The sequence below is a fragment of the Lampris incognitus genome, chromosome 2, assembly GCF_029633865.1.
Source record: "Lampris incognitus isolate fLamInc1 chromosome 2, fLamInc1.hap2, whole genome shotgun sequence".
NCBI classification, from domain to species: Eukaryota; Metazoa; Chordata; class Actinopteri; order Lampriformes; family Lampridae; genus Lampris; species Lampris incognitus.
The window spans coordinates 92266791-92281095 of NC_079212.1; the positions used below are offsets into that span (position 1 = coordinate 92266791).

The 14305-nt window shown below is 46.2% G+C and overlaps 1 protein-coding gene across 1 annotated transcript; it reads right to left on the reverse strand.

Moving 5' to 3' along the window:
- Nucleotides 1–130: 130 nt before the first annotated feature.
- nuak2 (NUAK family, SNF1-like kinase, 2) lies at nucleotides 131–12652 on the reverse strand. The gene is made up of 6 exons (XM_056272957.1): nucleotides 12306–12652; nucleotides 6902–7022; nucleotides 5778–5929; nucleotides 4481–4546; nucleotides 3700–3952; nucleotides 131–3554 (listed from the first exon to the last, which is right to left on the reverse strand). Exons 1-6 carry the CDS (start codon nucleotides 12537–12539, stop codon nucleotides 2509–2511), a joined length of 1872 nt encoding a protein of 623 aa, XP_056128932.1. The 5' UTR covers nucleotides 12540–12652; the 3' UTR covers nucleotides 131–2508.
- Between the last annotated feature and the right edge of the window lie 1653 nt (nucleotides 12653–14305).

Consider the following 14305-nt stretch of genomic DNA (forward strand, 5'->3'; position numbering starts at 1 on the left):
CTAATGCGACTTTGCAAGATGGTTCCAATGCTTAATTTTGCTTTTCTAAAAGCTTGTTTCCTTTGGGATGTTTCAGAGACTTCTTTTAGTTTTATCTTTAGTGATATTTCCAGGTGTACCGCATTAAGAACTTGCTTAATTTGTAAAGGGTAAAGTTTTAATTCATATGACCCAATAAAATATACTTCCTCTTGATTTTAATCACCGAACTGTCATTATCTTGGCACTGATTGCTGGTACATTCTGGAGAGACAGAGAAACACAAGCTGTTTGATGTCATTGTTGTATTGCATTCCCCTTGAATTAGTAACCAGCGGTTAAGATAAGACGCCATCATCACGGGTTTAACTAGGTCATGAACACCATAAGGCAGCACTTAAGTTTGTGTTTTTAATTGGTTTCCTCACACAGGTCATCAATCGAACAAAGCACAGGGTAATAAATGAACAATATGAGCTGGTAACTTTGGTGAATACAGTTGTTCCTCAAGAAAGGATAACAAAAAAGATCTCTGAAGCAGCTTACCGGTTATTTTTTGTCCAGTTATGTGTGATAACTACATCAACTAAAGAAAAAAACATCAACGCGACGATAATGTGGCATATTGTATCCTTGCAAATTTAAAAAAAGAGCCACTTTACTGCTGTATTTCTGTATGCTGATGATATTTTCATTTCCAACAGAACATTAATGCAGCACTGAGATCCCATAAGCCATCACTGACAGTCATCACAGCTCAGTCCACCCCTCGTTTTCCTCCAATACAAAAACTTCCACTCGGAACTGAGCGCATTTTCTATCTTATGTGAATGTACATTTGCAAACATATACACATGAAATTCTGGATGAGCTTCAGGGTATGCAAAAAAATAAAATACCTGATTTAGCATTTCTAGAGAACTCGTCTTACATTCCAGTTATGGAGCAGCAACACTACAGTGCAGCCTCTGGGTGTGGTCTTGTGAAACATGTCTTTGTAGCATCAAATAATTATTCAAACAAGGCCGATGAATTGCATGGTGTCGAGTTCTCATGCTGTCATAAAGTGCTTTTGTTGGCACGGTGTTGGGATTATTCGACAAGATCAGGGCACCAATGTAGCTTTGAAACCCCCAGACTTTACAGCAGTGTTCCTCGTTGCTGTCCCTGTCTGTGCCTGCCTGTAGCCACAAGTAAAGCAGAAAGTGAAACACGACTTCACAACGGCCCATGCAAGTGATAAACTTTCGGATGAACTCCGTTTATGGTCTTCTAGTTACACCAAAAAATGTTAAATATTAACTGCACCACACTGGAGGTGGCTTAGCTGTCTGAAAATGAACTGCGGACTTCAATCTTTTTAATGCCATGACCGTTTGAATACGTAACTTTCCAAAACTACGCCATATATCGAAACGAAATATGTCATGAGCCTCAACTTTACTAGGAAGTTGGGAGCGAAGGCTGTGCAGGTTCAACAGGTTTCCCTTGTCGTGAATCAGTGTATGATAAATATAATTCAAGTAATTTCTCATTCTTTTAGCGAAATGAGTAAAATCCAAACAAAATCAGTTATTTGACTGAGTCCCTGATGCATATTAAAGTCTTCTTGGCACTGTCATTATCTACATAATATTTTCTACTGCTGTCTAACAGCCTTACATGACATTTTCATGCTCACACTTTGGTATCAATCAATGAATCCTTTTTCCTCAAGTCAAGAGAAGTCACAAAACCCTTCCTAAAACTGAATTCAAGTGTTATTACCGTAACGTTGGACAATTAGCCTTGCAAAGCAAGGGTTCGAACACAGTGCTTGTGGACACGAGCCTCTCTGCCTGACGCTGGTATTCGAAGAGGCGAGACACATCTCTTATCCATTACACAGTAAGCAAACACTTTCTCCAGCCGCTCTGTTGACAGTCAGAGGCTGACTATTAACACAAGCAAATTTAGACTCAAACGACTAAATGAGCTTTTTCGTAATACTAACAGTTGTAAACCGGACAACACAAATATACCACCAGATACTGAACCTTGGTCCTGTCACAGTCTCCTACACACGATCAATACAGCAGCTCCAAAAACAACTGTTTGACGACGTCATTTGACTTTGGGGTGAATTTAAGATACCGTTTAAAAATTGTGGGAACTTCTGAGACAAAAAAAAAAGATCTCACTGCCATTTAAAAAAAATCCCTGTTGAAATTGAGACAGTAATTTAACAGCTTTGAAGAAACTCATCTAGCACCGCCAAGGTTTTACAACCAAGTAAGGCTTTTTAATGATCATCTAGATTGTAAACTCACGAGTCAGTGTTCCTTATTCATCTCAACAAGCAGTTTGATATGAACCAATTCCCCCATTTTGGTACTGTACAATTTCTCAAGTATGAACAGTTATCACCTCCATCTTGCAGCTTATACCACATAGCAAACTTTGGCCAAGGATATATATAGATATATAGATATAAATATATATTCATTCCACTACCAGGTCATGTGCCAGTAATTTTGCTGCACAATGGTCTTAACTTGCTGGAGCACTTCTTATGACCATAGCCTGTTTATAAGCCTCTGTTACATTCTCACAGTCTGTGATAGAAAAAGCACTATCAGCCACTCCAGACTCATAGCAGTTCCAGGGCCTCAACAGACCTTCCCCAAGTATTGTGTCCTCTTGTATGTCTAGGAGGTTGTCGGCAGACACACACCCCCTCATACTACCCTTTGCTGGTTGACTGATCGGTGTCGGGGGTCCCATACGATCAGGTAGATCCAGCTGATCGAAAGATTCTGAGGACAGAATGCTGTCCTCGCTGATTGCCCCACTCGGCCTTGCCCTGGAAATGCTACGGGGCAAAGAAGCAGCCAGCTGGTCCAGAGAGCCAAACTCCTGCAGCCCGCCTGTGGAGAACTTCCCATTGCGCTTCAGGATGCCTTTCCTATGGGTTGATGCCGAGGGGCAGTCACAAGCTTGTATCTTAGCAGAATCGCCGCTCTCTGGAGAGGAAGAGTAGTACCCTGACTCCTGCTCTGTTGGCTTTTTCAGGATACCTTTGCGAGGCATCAGCGCTGGTGAAGGGGCTTCAACTTGTGTGGATGAGGCAAAAATGTTCTGTGGCTCGACTGGCCCCAAGCGTACGGCTTCACTGATTCCTTTCTGTTTCAAACTGTTGCGTCTCTTCAGAATGCTCTTGGTGGGTCGAGTTTCGGTCGCCCCATCGTGTGCACCCTGAGAGACGTTGTTCTCTTTTCGGGACCTCCGCAACGAGCGCTGCCGCACTACATCTCCTCCGCCTCCCTGGGAGCGCAGCAGGCAACGCACCTTTGAGCCATTCTCCAGGAGGGGCCTGGATGTGCGGCGCAGCCAACCGGCAATGCTGGCAAGTCCGCCAGGCTGCTGCGTGGACGGAGAGGCTGACGAAGCGGTCTGCCCCACTGCCGCCGCCTTACGCTCAGCCAGCAAGGGCTGCTGGTAACCCCAATTCACCCACCAGTGTCCCGCAATCTCCTCGACCGTAGCTCTGCGCTCAGGATTAACCATAAGCATCCAGCGAATAAGCCCGCATGCATCTGAAACAGAGGGAGAGAAGGGGAAAATAGTATTATTGTGCACAGCTATGGTAAACAATCAGCATCAACCGCAAAAGGAAACTTGGAAATCTGGTGAGGTGACAACAAAATTCCCTTCACTGAGAGTCTGAGATATCATTTCTACCTGAGGGGTTGGTAGGTTTGCGGTAGTTCCCAGTGCTGATCTGCTGGACCAGATTTTTGTGGTTGTTTCCATCAAATGGCATGGCACCATGAACCAGGGTGTATAGCAGCACACCAAGGGACCAAGTGTCCACCTCTGGTCCTCTGTAAGGCCGTCCATTGACAATCTCTGGAGAGGCATACAGAGGGCTGCCACAGAAGGTCTGCAAGTATTCATCACCATGGTAAAGATTGGACAGGCCAAAGTCAGCAATCTGCAATGAAATACACAATTACATGTAATGAGTACAGGATTTATGTGTTGTATAAATTACATAACAACAGCTTCTGCCAAATCCTCTGGCTCCTGGCTAGCAACCGGGATGGCTCAGAGAGCGGGGGTGATTGGCCAAGTACAATTGGGGAGAAAAAAAGGGGGGGGGGTTTGATAATTTCCCTTTGTAAATTTAAATAACAAATTGTCTTTCCCTTCACAAGATCATGTGTCAAATTAGGGGAACTGATTTAAAAGCTCAACTTCCTGCCGAACACCTCAGTGGCCAACGCCTGATGTGATTTGCATTCGTTCCCCTGTACCTTTTTATTTATGAAGCGTATTATGTGGGCTCAGTTTAGCAGTGAACGAAGGAGACGTCATATACCTTAGACTTGATATGTGACTTCAAGTCTGTTTTTGAAGCCATATTGCACAGCACTGTAGCAAAGAACGTTTTGTTGTAACATGTTTGGGAATATTACAGACACAGAAATGCAGTTGTTTTCTGTGGTTCCCTTATCCATACCTTAATGTTGCCATTCCCATCCAGTAAGATATTCTCCAGTTTCAGGTCCCGGTGCACTATTCCATTCTAAAAGAAAAAGATAGGAGAGTTATTTCCTTAACTATATTTTTGTACAATAATTTCCCCTTCTTTTTTTTTTTTTAGTTTCAGTTTCCTTGTTCCTGGTATTTGCATTCATCATAGGGGGACGGCTCCGCCTCTTAACGGTCAGAACAAATTCTGTTCCAAGAGAGGAGTTCTTGGGTACATGAGCCATGTTCCATTGTCCACCTCTCTGCAGGGGGGCATGCCTTCCACTAGTGCCGAAGTTCAACTCCAAAAAAAAAGAAGCATATCGGCTACTTCCTCCTTTAACGCCTGCTACGAGCCCAGTGCTGAGGCAACTGACATGTCTTTGCATGTTTCTGCATGTTCGATTCATTACTTGCACAAACTAAACTGTTGCGTGCAGTGCTCCAGAAGTCGTCACGAGGCTACACAACTTTAGACAGTCCTTTACTGACCTTTTCTGGGTTTACGACAGATACTTAACTATTTATCGTCACGTTATCAATCAGTAAAAAGGGACTAGACAGGGAGGACAGATGGTTGGTGCAGTCTTTTGTAGGGCAATTCCCTCTGTAAACGTTGTCCAAAGTACATGTATGAATGTCCCATGCTGTGTTTGAACGGCTACCCTGTAATATTACACAATGTGCTCTCGACTTGCATTGTACCGCAGCCCTGTTCCCTCGCACCCTCATTAGACTGTGAGACCATGCGTGTGTGTGTCTGTGTGTGTGTGTGCGCGCTCAGACCATTTGGGCTCTAGTCCCAACACTGGCTCTCCATAGACCGACTGTTAATTTCCCCCTGCATCATTCTCACAGCCACTCTGTGCACAATGGCCGGCTGACAGTGAATAATGCCCATTATGTAACTTTGTGGGTGCCAGTGTCCTGGAAAAAAAGCTGATGAGCGGATGGGCTACTGTGGGGCTGAGCTCTGCGTCCTGTGGTTTTACAGTGGTGAGCATGGGTACAGATTTTTTGGGGGGAAAATAAAGGTACTTTTTTTCATGACATAACTAGTTTTTCCAGGTGCCTGTTGGGTTAAGTACTGAGCCAAGGACATAATAATAATATAATAATTATTTTATTTATACAGCACTTTTTTAAAACGATGCCACAAAGCGCTTCACTGAATAAATAAATAAATAAAAACAGGCAAGGCAAAAACAAACATAAATCTAACTAACTTACTAAATAAATAAAACAAGACACTGGGGGCTTAGGAAGAAGATAAGCAAATGGCTTACCCGATGGCAGTAATGCACAGCCGATACGATTTGTCTAAAGAAGCCCCTGGCCTCCTGTTCGGAAATCCTCTGCTTCTCGCAGATGTAGTCGTAAAGGTCGCCTCGTCTGGCATACTCCATCACGATCACTATCTTGTCCTTGTTCTCGAACACTGGGACACCGGGACCACCCACACAATAAAAATTTGTTAATTCAAACCCGAGACCCTCGAACCCAACCGGTCCCCAAAACTGTCATTAAAAACAAAAAAAAACCTAAATAAATTAAAAATTAATCCTACAAAATTGTGCAAAACAACAAAAATAAAAATTAATTAAAATAGTTTAAAATTTAATTAACAAAATTAAAATTAACAAAAAATTGTGCAAAACAACTAAAAATTAAATGAATAAAATTAAAAATTAATTAAATTAAAATGTAATTAAAAAAATTTGCAAAACTACAAAAACAGTGTAAAGCCCCTTGAGGCAAATTTGTCAATTTGTCACTAAAGAAAAGAAAAGGAAAAAAACTTCATTGTGAAACTAGGGGCTAAATGCCCCCAAACAGATAATTGGCACTATGTAGAGCCTTTCAGGTTGGTCTCTCTCTCTCTCTCTCTCTCTCTCTCTCTCTCTCTCTCTCTCTCTCACACACACACACACACACACACACGTGTGTGTGTTGTGTTGTGAGTAACTTAATTTCAGGATTCACAGACTGCAGTAAGCGTATCAGAGTTGTGTCGTTTCCTCGTCCTCAGCAGCTCTCAGTTCTTACGGTCTTAACGCCGACAAGGCTCCGCCGCACACACGTGTAACGTGGAGAATGGGTCTCATTGAGGAACCCGAGTCAAAGGATGGCCGCTGAGGCGTTCAGCAGCGATGAGCTACGGGCATGGCGTCATTATTTACGTAACCTGGGACGGTTCCTCAACACAAAGACTTGCGTGACCACATTCTGAACGCCCCTTCCAGCAGGGATCGACTCGGGGACTTTTTCCCTTTCAGGTGTCACATTTTATTGCACGTGGGCCTTAGAACGTATCTCATTCATCTCCTGAAATTTACACAAAGGCCACACACACGCGCACACACACACACACACACACACACACACACAGTAGATGTGGGGCCCTGTGTACCTTCATATATGGTAATGATGTGCGGGTGGCTGAGCGAGGACATGATCTCAATTTCTCTACGGATATGAACGAGGTCCTGCTCATCCTTGATCTTTTCCTTCCTGATGGACTTTATGGCAACCTGTGACATAAAAAGATAAATAAAAAAAAACAACATTTGACTTCAGACAATAATACCCGTTTAGCTGTGTAATAATAATATTAAAAAAAGGACATGGACATTGTGAGACAAATTTGGGGGGACTAATGAGCAGTATAATGCAGTTTTACTGTTGTTAGGAAAGTAAGACTTATACATGGCAGGCAGGTGCTATCAGTTAATTTCATATACAAAATTAAAAAAAATCTCAAAATCTGAACACTTCCTCGGTCAGGACTAATATTGTATTCATTGTTTAAGCTCTCGGAAAAACTCGTAAACTGATGTCACAATAATGACAATGGAACAGCATTAGGTCCATTAAGGAACAAGCTCTATTATAAATAAAATCAATCAGGTCTGTCCAGCGGAGGTATAGACTATATAATAGTATAACAGCAATATAATAACAGGAAGCTCTTCACAAATATAATTATCTTCAGACATTTTCCTTTTATGTGCCAATGGTCTTGCGGCAGAAACAATGGACTGCGACCTGTGTTGAACTGTGTTGAGGTGCTTGCAGCAGTTGGGGGTTCGGGTCCGCGTATTTACTGGCTGTGATGAAATCTATTATTTGGCGTTAGCGTCAGTGAGTGTCAGCATGAGAATATTTTGTTCATTTTGGGTCATACTGTGCACGGCGTGCACTGGTAGGCATTCAATTTAGCAGGAGTTTGGCAAAATGTACACATGCGTAGCTTTAGTGGGCAGCGCCGACACGGCCCGGCTCCGAGAGACCCTGTCTGGGTCTTGTATGCTTGTCAGTTTGGAAGCCGGGATGCCTGAGATTCCTGTCTCCCTCAAATGCGTCATCAATCTACTCCAAGGTTGAGAGGTGTTGTGCGTGCTGCAGCAGATGGTAGTGAGGATGGTAGTGTGTGTGTGTGTGTGTGTGGGGAGGGGGGGGTCGCCCTTGTTTCCTCACATTCACGACCCTCGGGGGTTGCAGACATTGGACATGAGTCGTCTACTGAGCTGTCAGATAAGATAAGCCTCAACACGCGATCTGCTGTAATGAGTCATAGTCTGGTGTGGATGCTCCTCCAGTCAGTGTGTTAGTAGCGCCGCCCGGGCCTCGCTCCCGGGGCTGGGAACCGAGGAGGCTTCCTGCATTTGTTTTCATAGCTGTCTGATGGGCTTAACTCACACTCACAACTTAACACCGCTGTGAGGTTTTCTGCATGGGCAGGGTTGCTCCCTGTAGGTCTGCTCAGGTCAACAAGTTCCAGGAAGTCGGGACTTTCAAAAAACGGCTCTGCGTCAAACCAGAGACATTTAAAAGACCCCCCCCCCATTGAATTGTCAAATGCACACTGGATTACTCAAATCTGATAAGGTTTGATACAATATGTGCGAGCAAATGTAGTCGCGAACATTGTGTGACGGAAGGTTTTGTGATGGAACAGTTAACCAAGGTGCATACAATGTGTTTGTGATGTTGTGTGTTTGAGACCTGCTAAGCATCAGCTAATACTGAAGCCTCCTGTTCCCAAACAACATTAAAAAAAAATTCCCCCCCACTTCTGGTATGGGAAGATGGCGGCACGAATTCACGTTTGCAGCGGCCTCACCCAGTACCGATGTGGGAAGATGGTGGCACGAACTTAGTTTGCGGCGGCCTCACCCAATACCGTCCATGCAGTGTCTTTGTCCTGCGTCTAAGTTTGTTTTGTCTTCGTTTGATGGCTGGGAGAGCTGGCGCTGGATCGCCTGGGGGAGCCTGATCTGCTGCGTCCTGTGGGCCCAGGGACCACGGCCCTGCCGGAGCTGTGCCCGAGGAGGAAACACCGAGGGCAGTCTGACAGGATGCGGAAGCGGGGCAGGCTAAGCTAACTGCTAGCCCATGCAGACCACTAGTTCCAATAACAAAGAGGGCGGTCTGGTGGCGGCCTTGCCTAGCGCTGACTGTGTTTTACTGTTGTCGTGTGGAGTGCGGGGAGGTGTGTCGAAGGTGTCTGGCTGGGAGAGCTGGCGTTGGATCAGCTGGGGAAGCCTGGTCTGCTGCGTCCGGTGGGCCCAGGGAGCACAGCCCTGTCGGAGCTGTGCCCGAGGGAGGTCTGACAGGATGTGGAAGTGGGGCAGGCTAAGCTAACCGCTAGCCCATGCAGACCGGCAGTTCCGACAGTCATCCTGGCTGGCGTTTGTTCTCCTGGACAGTGGAATTTTTGGACTGTTTGTGTGTGTGTTTGTTCCCTCTGTTTTTGTATGTTTTTGGTGATGTAATTTTTGGGAAATTTGGGATGTGTTTTTGTCTTTTGTGTTGCACTTCTGTGGGCCGGGGGAAACGGAATTTCGCTTCTTTTGTGTACGCAAGTACATGAAAGAAATGACAATAACTTGTTCCTGGTTCCTCAGAAAACGATCAGAAAGTCAAACTCAGAGAGTCCCACTATGGCTTCTCACAGAAAATGAAGCCCTGATCTCACACATCATGCGCCGCCTGCCGGGTCAGGTGACATAGTATCCATAGCCAACACAGTGGGACACTGACGCAGGTAGAGCAGAGAGAACAGAAGCATTTGCATGGAAACCATGGCTCTCGGACACCGGCTTGGTGTTAGCCGCCGTTTCACCGCCTTGGTATGATATTCGGGTGAAGCACTGATGGGACAGCTGGCTCTGTGAGAGTAATATTCGGGTGAAGCACTGATGGGACAACTGGCTCTGTGAGTGAGTAATATTCGGGTGAAGCACTGATGGGACAGTTCGCTCTGAGCGAGTAATATTCGGGTGAAGCACTGATGGGACAACTGGCTCTGTGAGTGAGTAATATTCGGGTGAAGCACTGATGGGACAACTGGCTCTGTGAGTGAGTAATATTCGGGTGAAGCACTGATGGGACAGTTCGCTCTGAGCGAGTAATATTCGGGTGAAACACTGATGGGACAGCTGGCTCTGTGAGCGAGCAATATTCGGGTGAAGCACTGATGGGACAACTGGCTCTGTGAGTGAGTAATATTCGGGTGAAGCACTGATGGGACAGCTGGCTCTGTGAGTGATTAATCGCGCTACCGATGCTCTCCACACACCTCGCGTGCCACATCAGAGAGCAGCAGCAGCAGGCTGCATCATGAGTGATCTCACCCCGGGGAGGGAAACGCAGACAAGGCCGGACACGCATCGCTGCACAGTCAGGAGGGGGAGTCCGGGCTGGCACTTCCCGGAGGTTTGAGCCCGTTTATCCATTACGGACCAATCTTATCGACGAAACTGATGAGCCCAGATGATCTGGTAGTTCTGCCCACACGTAAGGAAGCAAACTAAGTTTTAGGCCAAGAACATGAATTACGGTTATTTTGGGGGGGGGGTTTCTCCCCTTTCACCCCCACTCTTCCGAGCCATCCCAGTCGCTGCTCCACCCCCCTGCCAATCCGGGGAGGGCTGCAGACTACCACATGCCTCCTCCGATACACGTGGAGTCGCCAGCCGCTTCTTTTCACCCGACAGTGAGGAGTTTCACCAGGGGGACGTAGCACGTGGGAGGATCACGCTATCCCCCCCCCCAACAGGCGCCCCGACTGACCAGAGGAGGCGCTAGTGCAGCGACCAGGACACACACCCACATTCGGCTTCCCACCCGCAGACACGGCCAATTGTGTCTGTAGGGACGCCCGACCAAGCCGGAAGTAACACGGGGATTCGAACCGGCGAGCCCCGTGTTGGTAGGCAACAGAATAGACCGCCACGCCACGCGGACGCGCATGACTGGCAGTTCTTGTGTTTTTGCCTGATTGAGAGGTTTTGTCATGCTCGTCTGTAAGATGCTTGTTTATGACTCAGTTGTGTCCTTCTTGTCACACAACCTCGCTAGATAAATCATTATGGATCCGTCTCACATGACCAGCTGTCTTTCAACAACCTGATGGTTTCTTCTTTTAAGGAAACTATCAGGGGATTTGACACAACCTCTGACCACCGCCGGCGTTAAAGAAATGGTTTTCCTATTTCACAAGTAGAATAGCTCGTCTCTTTATGCAAAACCGACAAGCTTTCACATTTAACCATAACCTTTTTTTGGGGGGGGGGGCTTGGAAGCACTTTTGAGGAGCCTCTTAATCTCTAACAAAATGGATCCACGCTTGTTTGCCATGGCTGACTATTGTGCTTTCTATTTCCAGTGCCTCCTGTTCCCCTTGGGTCACAGTGGACTGGAATGCACCTAAAAGAGGAAGCAGCTTCCCTCCTACCTTTATCTACCGCCAGTCCCCCGCCAGAGGGTTTCTTCTGCCCCGGGGACCAATCACAACGGCACTTCTCCATTCTACAATATGCTCACATTCAGAGACGTGGACCCGGACTAGTGCTGACAGGTCTTCCTAAGCTTTTCAGCTTTGCCGTTTCTTGTAGCTTGACTACAGCTCAGAGGCAGTACTTCAGTGCAACCTCACAACTCACCTTCATCCCACGTTTCAAACCTACAAATCCATTCATTTTGCTTCAATAACAGAAGCCTACCTGAATCATCTGTCCACCTGCTGATGGGAAGACTATACGTATTCTTTTACTACTTAGTTTTCCATCTATTCTCATTAAGCATTATTATCTCATTATGAAATTTACCCTCGGACAATGAAAATAGTGGGGGGGGGTTAACTTTTAACACCAATTTCATTGTAACTCACTTGTACCATTAAAAAAGATCATTTTCAATTACCTTACCACCTACACTGACTGGGGCATCATGTTTCAGAAACCAACAGGTTTACATAAAAACACCCCCCACCCCTCTCGCTTTGTCTTTCTGTTTCACACACACACACACACACACACACACACACACACACACACACACACACACCTGGTAGCTTGGGTAAACAGCTAATGATTACATGGCCCTATTCTCTCTGGTTCATTTAGGATTAAGTTTCTCTTCTCCTCTCTCACCGTGTGCTCAGTTCTCTCTCTCGATGGAAGAGGAGATGGGCAAAATGACGCCATGCTGCAGACGTACCGTTTATCTCAAAAACCCAAACCCAGTTCCCCCTGGCGTTTTAGCGGTGTCTGAAAATAGCACGCAGCGTTGGTGAGCAGGTGGCAGCCGCGCTGCTGATCTGCGGCAGATGTGCAGGTAGAGAACGCTCCGCAGGGGGCCCCCCGGGGACCAAAGCTTACAGGTGAAAAGGCTGAGGATATGTCGGGAGTAAAGGGGATCTGTCTAGCTGCTAACTCAGACTCGGCTAGCTGGCAAAAGTTGCCACTCAACATGTCATGTGTGTCACACATACCCCCCCCCCGGGGTAAACACGGACGATCGGGTCTTACCGTCCTGCCGGATCTTTCCTTTGCCTTCTTCACTCTCCCGTAAGTTCCTTTCCCGAGGGTCTCCAGGAATTCGTATCGGTGCTTCAGGTTGTGCTTGTGGTGGTGTCTTTTCACGGCTTGCTTCTTCACAGGCACCTGGGACGCGGGTTCCCTAAAATTTGCATCTTCGACGGGCAGAACCTGCCTCGTGGGCCCGTAATTCGAGGACAGTCCAGTATCACCGAGGTCTTCCATTCCGGTAGATCTTTTTCTTCTTTTTGTTTATTCTCGGACGATGGTGTCGATGTAAAACCGCATTCCTTCCTGCTCAGCCCTGTTATTATTATTCTTGTTGTTCTAGCGTGTGGTTCCTGTTGCTGGAGTTTCGTTTCGAAGCTGCTGACAATGAACAACGTTCTCCCAAGATCTATTTTTAACGCTCCATTCGCTGTGACTGACAGGTCAGTATTTCGGGATAACGAAGCTGCAAATTGAAGTCACTCCACCTTCCGCTGTAGTCGTGTGCCGGAGCAGGGCACTACGGTTCCCGTTCCTAGGAATCCTGTCGCACTCAGCGGGCCACGCAAGAGCCAATGAGAAGACACCAAACGGCGGAGGGCGGGGCGAAGGGCTGCCGGGGGCGTGTCGTCTAATGCGTGCCGAACTTGTTACATTCTCTCAGAAAACCACGTGATTGGCGAGGACTTCGGACGAGTCTGCCAGTGTTGGAGCCAGCCCTTGCTGCCCATTCGCTTCCTCTTTCAGATAACGTGAATTGAAAAATGTGGCGCGAGCTAGAGTCGGTCCTCCGGTGCAGCTGGTTCGCCTTGTTTCAACCCACTGATTTTGTCATTGCGATTAAATTTGAGGTCTCAGCTGTTCGGCGAATTCGTCTGACCTCGTGGTTTCCGAGAAAGTGTCTTCAGAGACGAGTTCCTCGCACATGACGTCTCGTGTGGGTGGGGGCGACTACGACACAAATGAAGTGTGTTGGAGAAATGGGGAACATCGAGTTCTCTTTTTCTGTTATAGCCATATCTAAATGATCATATTGACAAATAACCTATTTAATCTGTTTGTTGCCGAGCCCAAACAGTGGCCTATGGAAGAGGTCCGAAGCTGTTGTTTTTAGGCCTAAGCGATGTGCATACTTCACAGTCTACATCTCTTTTAATATAATAATAAAAAAGTGATGGGTCATCTTGGCACTGCACACGGCTCTCGTCTCTGTCATATTATTTTCCTCCATCTACGCAGAAACATATTCATTTATTTCCAACAAAAATATTGTTATGTTGCTCGAATCTTAATGTCCATCATTAAACACGGTGTCCTTTCGAATGCGTCTCTAACTTGCTGATGAAGACCTAAGACTCTCGACTTTTGAAAGCTGTCACAGAACAACTTTGTGCCATTACAATATTATAGGTTGTACATAATTGATATATTTCACTTCGGTCTGGCCAAGAGGCGCCCCTAATCAGGCTATCCCCCTAATCAGGCCCACGAAGTCATTCGAGTTGTTATTACAACTTAAGGCCACTGGAAGGCAGTGTATCTTCAAGAATTTCTTCAAAGTGGACAGAGTTCGTTTCAATTAAACCAAGCAAACTGCGTGATTATTCTTTGAAATAGCCGTCAACTGCATCACTTGTGCAAGGTTAGGCTGACCAGAAATTCCTGTTTCACGCGAAAAATTCCCAGTTTTGTTCCAAAGAAGTCATGACAACTACATTTCAATTTATCTGTTATCTTATCTTCAACTTTTGACCCCGTCGTGGACGTGCCTGCAGTGCTTGTGTTGGATTACCGAAACGGAGTTCGGTACATTTGTTCAGCTAGTATCTGGCGGTACACAGAATAACCCTCAAAAGAGGTTAACACTTTCCTGTGTGGCCGGGGTGCAACAGTTAAATCCTACGAAAAAGGTCCCCCCCCCTTGGATCCACACTGGGCAGCGGAACGAAACGAAGGGCAGATGATTATAAGGATACAACATAAATGCTGTTTGAAGCTATGCA